Source organism: Bombina bombina, unplaced genomic scaffold (assembly GCF_027579735.1).
Source record: "Bombina bombina isolate aBomBom1 unplaced genomic scaffold, aBomBom1.pri scaffold_664, whole genome shotgun sequence".
Lineage (NCBI taxonomy): Eukaryota > Metazoa > Chordata > Amphibia > Anura > Bombinatoridae > Bombina > Bombina bombina.
The window spans coordinates 149,930-160,407 of NW_026510708.1; the positions used below are offsets into that span (position 1 = coordinate 149,930).

The following is a 10,478-nucleotide window of genomic DNA, read 5'->3' on the forward strand; positions in this document are numbered from 1 at the left end:
GTAAATATAGTACACAGTTGCTGCAAATATTATCTGCACAGTTCACAATAAATTATTAAACGTTTAAAAGATATAAGATATTACACACTTTGAGAAAACAAATTACCCAACCAGATTCACAAAGTTAATAGGCATATAAGACACAATTGTCTTTGAAGATATAGATAAGTTACCGCTCCCCAGGATGCCTTCCGATTCAGCCGGGTAATGTACTCAGTCCACAGCTGATCTCCCTGCAGAGCTCGTCAGCTGTTATTCTCTGAGAAAAGCCGGTTCCGGTCTAAGCCGGAAGTCTGTGTCTTTGATTGCCGATACAATGTATCACTAGTAGAGAAGTCCTCGACTGCCGGGAGACCTTCTGGATTTATACCCTCAAAAGTTTACACCCAGAAGGTCTGAATATAGACCTTGACATCCAGGCATTTTTAGTTTAAAATAATTTAGAATATAGTAATAACTTAATATTGTAGTATGGAATAATGTTATTTTTAGTGTTTATATATGTCTTCACATTAATTCACACTGATATTTGAATATGCTACATATTAACGTAATAATATTCTGACCATTAAATATGATGGATTTGTTGATTAACCCTTAACCTTAGAAATATACATTTCATTATTCTAGATTTTATACTGTCTATTCATTATAAGTTCAGTTCATACTCGTTGGAGTACACTATATTTATGTTTTATTACCCCTCATCATAATATACTAATCTAACTCCATCTAATGGTGGAATATTATAGTATACATTAGTTAGGGTGCCTAGTGTTCTCGCTTAAATTTCCCCCATTAACATATCAAATTGTACTAATACATTTATGGGTTAATTTCTTTTTATAATTTTAACTTTAAACCCATTTTTTATGAAGTCACAGGAATTAAATGCTCCACTTTTAAATTAAATGTTATTTATTAGGATTTATCTTTTATTGTTATATGAATTTGTTTTTATGCAAATGAAATAATGTTGAGTTGTTATGGAAATGAATTAATGTTCTTATCTGCTGTTGTAAATATGCGAGTCTCTTTTTGCAATTTTTAATGAACTTATGATGGAACCAATCAGATTAACATCAGGTCTTTATAAGGTAGAGTTTGCATGTAACCTGTAGCAACCTCTTGAAAAAGTTCCCACGTTAGGGAACAAAACGGCCATTGAGGACTTCTCTACTAGTGATACATTGTATTGGCAATCAAAGACACAGACTTCCGGCTTAGACCGGAACCGGCTTTTCTCAGAGACTAACAGCTGACGAGCTGCACACACGCTCTGCAGGTAGATCAGCTGTGGACTGAGTACATTACCCGGCTGCATCGGAAGGCGTCCTGGGGAGCGGTAACTTACCTATACCTTCAAAGACAATTGTGTCTTATATGCCTATTAACTTTGTGAATCTGGTACGCTGAATACCTACTATTTTATTGTTTTAGCCTTTGACTTGTTAAAATAAACTTCACTTGAGTCCGGTTGCACTCTTCTCTCTTTGTTTTTCAGTTTTTACCTCCTCTCCAGGGAGATTTAATGATACACCCTCAGAAGAGCAGCACACACCAATTATTCATTACTCAATTTGTTTATTAATTTTACTTGTGGGACTCAATATATTGTGAAACTTTATATTGGGTAATTTGATTTCTCAAAGTGTGTAATATCTTATATCTTTTAAACGTTTAATAATTTATTGTGAACTGTGCAGATAATATTTGCAGCAACTGTGTACTATATTTACCACTTAGGATTTTGCAAAATTATTTTAAATTTTAGATTACTATTTATTTGGATAATGTATATCCTTTACATTTTTACAATATATTGCCATTTAGCATTTTTTAATATCTTCTCCTTAGCAGTAGCGCTGAAACTCTGTTTGTTTTAACTATACATCCTCCACACACTCTATATCCTGAGCTACAGTAAGTATATACCCTCCACACACTCTATATCCTGAGCCTCAGCAAGTATACATCCTCCACACACTCTATATCCTGAGCCACAGCAAGTATACATCCTCCATACACTCTATATCCTGATCCACAGCAAGTATACATCCTCCATAAACTCTATATCCTGATCCACAGCAAGTATACATGCTCCATACACTCTATATCCTGAGCTACAGTAAGTATACATTCTCCATAAACTCTATATCCTGAGCCACAGCAATATATATCCTCCACACACTCTATATCCTGAGCTACAGTAAGTATATATCCTCCATAAACTCTATATCCTGAGCTACAGTAAGTATATATCCTCCACACACTCTATATCCTGAGCTACAGTAAGTATATATCCTCCACACACTCTATATCCTGAGCTACAGCAAGTATACATCCTCCATAAACTCTATATCCTGAGCTACAGCAAGTATACATCTTCCACACACTCTATATCCTGAGCTACAGTAAGTATACATTCTCCATAAACTCTATATCCTGATCCACAGCAAGTATACATCCTCCATAAACTCTATATCCTGATCCACAGCAAGTATACATCCTCCATAAACTCTATATCCTGAGCTACAGTAAGTATACATTCTCCATAAACTCTATATCCTGAGCCACAGCAATATATATCCTCCACACACTCTATATCCTGAGCTACAGTAAGTATATATCCTCCATAAACTCTATATCCTGAGCTACAGCAATATATATCCTCCATAAACTCTATATCCTGAGCTACAGTAAGTATATATCCTCCATAAACTCTATATCCTGAGCTACAGCAATATATATCCTCCACACACTCTATATCCTGAGCCACAGCAAGTATACATCCTCCACACACTCTATATCCTGAGCCACAGCAAGTATACATCCTCCACACACTCTATATCCTGAACTACAGCAAGTATATATCCTCCACATACTCTATATCCTGAGCCGCAGCAAGTATACATCCTCCACACACTCTATATCCTGAGCTACAGCAAGTATACATCCTCCACACACTCTATATCCTGAGCCACAGCAAGTATACATCCTCCACACACTCTATATCCTGAACTACAGCAAGTATATATCCTCCACATACTCTATATCCTGAGCCACAGCAAGTATACATCCTCCACACACTCTATATCCTGAACTACAGCAAGTATACATCCTCCACATACTCTATATCCTGAGCTACAGCAAGTATACATCCTTCACACACTCTATATCCTGAACTACAGCAAGTATATATCCTCCACATACTCTATATCCTGAGCCGCAGCAAGTATACATCCTCCATACACTCTATATCCTGATCCACAGCAAGTATACATCCTCCATAAACTCTATATCCTGAGCCACAGCAAGTATACATGCTCCATACACTCTATATTCTGAGCCACAGCAAATATACATCGTCCATACACTCTATATTCTGAGCTACAGCAAGTATACATCCTCCACACACTCTATATCCTGAGCTACAGCAAGTATACATCCTCCACACACTCTATATTCCGAGCTTACAGCAAGTATACATCCTCAATACACACTATATCCTGAGCCACAGCAAGTATACATCATCCACACACTCTATATCCTGAGCCACAGCAAGTATACATCCTCCATAAACTCTACATCCTGAGCTACAGCAAGTATACATTCTCCACACACTCTATATCCTGAGCTACAGCAAGTATATATCCTCCACACACTCTATATCCTGAGCCACAGCAAGTATACATCCTCCACACACTCTGTATTCTGATCCACAGCAAGTATACATCCTCCATAAACTCTATATCCTGAGCCACAGCAAGTATACATCCTCCATACACTCTATATTCTGAGCCACAGCAAATATACATCCTCCATACACTCTATATTCTGAGCTACAGCAAGTATAGATCCTCCACACAATCTATATCCTGACCTACAGCAAGTATACATCCTCTACACACTCTATATCCTGAGCCACAGCAAGTATACATCCTCCATACACACTATGGGCTAGTTTTATCAACGCTGAGGCGTACAGGGGCGCGTATACGCGACCCTGTACGCCTCAGCTCGCCTGAGGCGTACACAGATGAGACTCACAGATGAGACTCACTCATCACAACACAGCGATGCCAACTTGCCCGGGGGACTGATAACCTCCGTCAACTGCATGCGGGGCGAAATTACCCGCAGGTAATTAACATTGCACACAAGCGCAATTTTGCGCTCGCGTGCAATTCCGCCCCCTGCCCGCACACAGCCAATCACGCGCGGGCAGGAGCTGTCAATCTCCGCGGTCGGACTCGACCGAGGAGATTGAATTTCGCCACAATAGAGGTGGCGTAGATGCTAGGGAAGTGACCGCTGCTTGATAAATCACGGCGAGCAAGTTCTTGAGAGAACTTGCTGCCGTAGGGGCTTAATAAATCTAGCCTATATCCTTATCCTGAGCCACTAGTAGACAGGAGGGATAACAAAGAGGGAGAAAATAGGGGGCAGAATAAGAGGACATAGAGGGGAGGAGTGTAGAGAGGGAAGGGACAGTAGATACTAACCTCTCCCTCCTGTGTTTGTTTCAGTGCCTGATGTGCTCCCACAAACAAATAATACAGGTAGGTAGTTTTCACTTACAATTTCTAGCCATTACATGTGTGCCGTGTTCCTTACGTGTTTCTTACTGAGTGTATCTTTCTAGGCTGGAAGAGGATTCTCATTATCTGCTTGTTGGGCTCCATATTTGTTGTGCTACTGCTTGCTGCCATTTTTATGAAGGGGTAAGTAGTGGGGTTACCTATGGCACAAACTGTAAGGTGTTGGTTTCAGAGGGGGAGTGTCAGTCAGGACTTGCGCCCACCGTACCACCTGGAAATAAAGATTATTTGATAAGGACGTCCAGAGAACAGTAATTCAGACCATGCAGCAATGATCTAAACCTGTTCTGTTTATTGAAAGACACACAACATGTCTTATAGACACCAATTACAGTGTACCGGGTTAACTTGACGACACGTGATGGCCGCGTCATTTTACACAGTGTTTGTCAGGAAAAATACTAGCTCATAAACAATATTCTATAATCATAATAAACAGTTCATCTAGGAGGAAGACAAGGTTATTTGAACATCTTATAGAGAGCGATTTCCAGGCATTGTGCCAGGACATCTACAAGGTTAACTAGCTTTGCAGAGAATATTAACAAGCTTGTATTTCTCACTACAGAATAAACCACTATAATAAAGGTTATTCAGACAAGATGGATGCCAAGACAAAATGTCGGCCAAGAACATGATGGCGCTATTCATGCTAACAATAATTCCTAACATACCACTCTTTTATTCTAAAAGAATAACATAAATAGAAAGGCGCAGTAAAGCCTTTAACAACAGTATAAGCCTGATACGACAGTAACATGGATCTATGTGAGAATACTATAGAGAAAAATATTCACATGTCGTGGTATAATTTTATAGGCTAATAGGGCACAATTTGTCACTGCACATAGGTGCGGCCTCTCCAATACGCTCCGTCTACCTTCCAGCATCCCCAAACTACCGGTCTACAAAGACCCAACCAGCCCCCCATCTACCCCCAAACAACGCTGCATCTTTTTTTCTCCACCTGCATTGCTAGCACCCCCCAATATGTCCAACAGTTCATTCTCCACAGTAAATCATGACATGATAACAGCACAAATGTCTCTAGGTGGCCTCTGATCACTTTAAGAACAGTCTTTGTCTATTTAGAGCACTCCACCTTTCTCAGGCACTTTGCTTCAATACAGTTCATTTGCAGTAGGGGTGCTTATTCAGTGTTCTTCCGCAGGTAGGTGCTGGAATTTCTGATGGTTTGTTCATGGGGTAGACAAGGTAGCCAGTGGATCCCCATAGCAAGCAGACACTCGAGTCAGAAGGAGTCAGGAGTCTAAGAAGGAAACAAAACAGCACAAGATGAATACACACCCCAATACAATCACAATTATGTCCAAATAAAACTTCTTTCATCTTTTCTAAGCATCACAATTCCTTTAGATTAACTCATCCTATGTCATTTAAAACAAAAAAAAATTATTGATATATAATACAAACTAAATACATTTGATACTTTTACAGAGAATAATTATAGTTCATGAATACTAAGCAAGTGAAAACTGCTAGACTTTATCAAGAGGCTGAATGGCTATGCTTAAACTTATGCTAAGGCCTGCCCTGTAACAAAAATGAAAAAAATAAAACAGTCAATAAAAATATTTTCTCAAAAATGAATTTCTTTATACTTTTTCTTAGAACTACTAACACAAATAACCTAGTGTTGCTTTATTCTGCACAGCTACTATCTATAATGTTTATAATTCTCCAACAATACTATTAGATCATACTAATGATACAATCACTGCAGATGCTCAATAAACTCCAGTTGCATATTTACAAATAAAATTCTGAACCATAAATTTACAAAGGAACACACAAACACCTAAGTACCCTATTTTGGAAAAGATCAGATAACAATGGTACAGCCACTGTTCTATATAGCCCCTGCCCGCATGCACCATGCAAATCCACTGTTAAATAAATCAGGTGTGGCACAAATAATTTGGGAAAAGCTCTAGAATCCAGTCTATACTTTTACATAACCAAAATTTTAATTACAACACAATTATTTGATTTAACTTTGTTTATAATTTGACATTCATTTTGCAGCTCTCTAGCTAAATATAACAATTGCATATAACAAAAAATAAGCTTTCTACTAAAGAATAATAATAAAATTTCCCCTTTAAATTGTTCCCAATAATCCATTGGCCTTACTTATATTAAAAATGTATACTGACGTTCATTATATAGCCCAAGGAAACACAGCCAGCATAAAAAACACACTCACAGTGGGGTGCAGGCTAGTTAAAGGGACATTTTACCCAAATTAAAAATTATCTTTAATTGAAACTGCTGACACAGTTAAATATACTAGTGTTAGGCTTACAGTAAACCTCATTTTCACTCTCTGTAAATATTTCCTTAAAATCTCAGATTTTATATCAGTTTGCCTGTATCCCTTTTAAATATTTTCGCTCCTCTTTATTTTCCTTCTCCGCCAGTCTCACAGATCGCAACACCAAGATTGTAGACAATTTATCAGTTCAGCTTGCATTACAGAGAGAATTAAGTTACACTGTGTAAATGTCTGCTATCTAAACGGCAGATTTAAAAAGAATAATACAAGGAAAGGTCTCAAAAATATATTTTGCAAATTGCTAATACTGTGCTATTGCTACTCATGAACTCCTTTCACACGAGTGAACGGATCCTTTAAATAATAAAATGACAATTTTCCATTGCTCTGTCTAAGCCCTAAGCGCCGGTTTTACAGACAAATATAAGATAAGGAACACAATAAAATATACTTATTATCCGAAATTCAACCCATTGCAATTTACTTCATATATACACAAATAAACTCACAAATGCAACTTCTCCTACATTTTATACTATTCAGCTTGTATAACAAGCTATTGAAAATACATTAATATCAAAACTATGTTACAGTGTACTGTCCCTTTAAGGACTAACCATTTATCACGTAAATTACATATGTATACCCTAGCCAGGATTTAGGAAACGTGTATTATTTACTACAAAAATTCTACTTCTGTACTGTATCATGACCTGCATATTTAAATGAGAGCCATCACACATACATAATACCCATTTCTATTAACACTTCTATTGCATTAATTTACTTGCAACTGAAACGGACCCAAATACTTTTAGATAAATTTAATGATATACAGCCTATAACCTTATTTTATCTTTTCCACTAACGCCGTGCACAAATCTTGCAAATACCACATACTTGAATCAACCTGTTAATCTTTTTCATTTACCCAAACATGACCGCAAGTCACTCAATCATCCGTACATTCACAAATCCCTTAATTAGTTCACTTATATATTTATATGCCGCAACAGGTGGACAACAATTATCACTTAAAACTAAAAATTGCTTTTAATAACACACATACATAAAAACATGCTTATGACTTTAAAATAAAGCTATAACAATCAAACTTGAAATACCTCATTACAATGTCTGATTTCTTAGGTAATAAACTAGCTTAAATAATTATCATACAGAAAGAAAAATGCACCAAGGTCATTTTTATAGCAATACACACACAAGCTCATCTCATCTCGCATACCAGAAATTCACTCCCTTTTTTCCTTTCCTTCTCAGGAAAACATATATTTCATAACATACCAAAGACATATAAAAATACAATAAGATTAACTTTCCACCACATTTAAAATGTATTTGAAAGTGTCCGAATTTGCAAGGAATGGCCATTTTCCCCACAAATTGAGAAAAACACATTTCAAACAGGATAAAAACATCCTCTGTTTTTTCCGTTCTTTTTTTTTTTTTTAAACAACTCTTTTAAACATAATAACAGACACAGTGAAAACCAACAGACCATCACACATGACACATCAAAATATACAAAATTTCCTTTTCATTACTGCAAATGCATACAACGGAGCTTCTGTAACATTTTTTTTCTTTTTTTTCCGTTGACTCTACACAGCTGTGCCTACTGACAGTTTTTTATCATCCCCCTCCCTTTCTGGAGTGGATATCTCTGCCTGAAATGTTTCTGTCCTTAACAGAAACTGTTAACCCTTTTGTAGACATTAAAAATGCAATAACATTCTCCTTTTCGAACACGCATTTATTATGAATATTTTACATGCAAATAAGAGCAACAATGCTAAAATGCACAGTCACTTAATATTCTCTAAGCACAGCAATCAAATAGCAATAAAAAGCAAGCAAGCAAGCACCAAATAATATTTCATTTCCCGTGATAGGTAGCAAAAAGTCTACTTTAGGACATGTATAAGGATACTTAAACACAGATGAGACTCACTCATCACAACACAGCGATGCCAACTTGCCCGGGGGACTGATAACCTCCGTCAACTGCATGCTAATCTTTATCTTGCACGCTTCAACAGACAGGACTACAATACCTGTCTTAAACTAGCACAGGGCTATTAACCTGTTTAGAGGGATTATCACAAGTGCCGACAGGACTCAGAACCTCCGCACAAACCCTGCTTCTTTCTTTACTGCAGGAATCCCTTTTAACCCTTTATCACATATTACCAACACCTATTACAAAAAATAAAACCAACTAAATTTAGGTTCAGATTCACAGAGGGAAAGTAGAGTAAAAAACACTCATCTACTTACCCTGTGCAAATCCCACGAGCTGACACCAGAAACTGTAAGGTGTTGGTTTCAGAGGGGGAGTGTCAGTCAGGACTTGAGCCCACCGTACCACCTGGAAATGAAGATTATTTGATAAGGATGTCTAGAGAACAGTAATTCAGACCACGCAGCAATGATCTAAACCTGTTCTGTTTATTGAAAGACACACAACATGTCTTATAGACACCAATTACAGTGTACAGGGTTAACTTTATGACACGTTATGGCCGCGTCATTTTACACAGTGTTTGTCAGGAAAAATACTAGTTCATAAACAATATTCTATAGTCATAATAAACAGTGCATCTAGGATGAAGACAAGGTTATTTGAACATCTTATAGAGATAGCGATTTCCAGGCGTTGTGCCAGGACATCTACAAGGTTAACTAGCTTTGCAGAGAATAATAACAATCATGTATTTCTCACTACAGAATAAACCACTATAATAAAGGTTATTCAGACAAGATGGATGCCAAAGACAAAATGGCAGCCAAGAACAAGATGGCGCTACTCATGCTAACAATAATTCCTAACACCTACTATCTGGTAATTGCTAAAAAAGCCATTGATCTCACAATATAATATGTACATTTATTATTAGTTGTGCCTTGTCCTGTCGTTTACCTCTCACAATAGTGTTGTTTTACCGCTGAGAGCCTGGTGTGTAAAAATCTGGCATTTACTTAACAAATGACAGCTTTAAATGTCTGTAAAACTTTTCTTTTTCTTTCATACAGGTGATGAGAGTCCACAATCCATTACTCATAAGAATTACTCTTCTCTTTCACTAGGAAGAGGCAAAGATTCCCAAACCCCAAGAACTCTATTAAACCCCTCCCACTTCACACATATCTCAGTCTTTACGTTGCCTCAGCAGGAGGTGGTTGAAGAATGAAGATGTGCATTTGATTCTTCAGAGAAAGGGGTTTTCAGTCTATATTGAGGCCCAGTTTCCCTCAGAGTAAAGTGCTTGTCAGAGGGATGTATTTGGGGTATGATTTGTGTTGTTTTATTTTCATCTCATGGGAAATCTTTCATAAACCCTCTGTAATCGGTTGCAGGGATGTGTCTTCTGCCTCCTTTTATTTATCTACAGATATACTCATATTCCATTACCTCTGCTGATATATTTCAGTACTGGTTTGGCTGTCTGCTACTTGATTGCTAGTGGAAGAGTGTTTTTTAGTAAGTATATATTGTAACAGGAACACTTTTAACCACAGTCTTCTAGGGCACAAATGTAACACAGGACAGTCCACTGTGG

At 37.3% G+C, this 10,478-nt stretch overlaps 1 protein-coding gene across 1 annotated transcript in view; it reads left to right on the plus strand.

Annotated features, from left to right (window-relative positions):
• LOC128643331 (uncharacterized) overlaps positions 1–10,102 on the plus strand; it is an 88,430-nt gene extending 78,328 nt beyond the window's left edge. Inside the window, exons 6-8 of the mRNA XM_053696262.1 lie at positions 4,530–4,562; positions 4,646–4,724; positions 10,006–10,102. Coding sequence (XP_053552237.1) covers positions 4,530–4,562; positions 4,646–4,724; positions 10,006–10,102 — 209 coding nt within the window. The remainder of the gene's footprint in view (positions 1–4,529; positions 4,563–4,645; positions 4,725–10,005) is intronic.
• Positions 10,103–10,478: the final 376 nt, after the last annotated feature.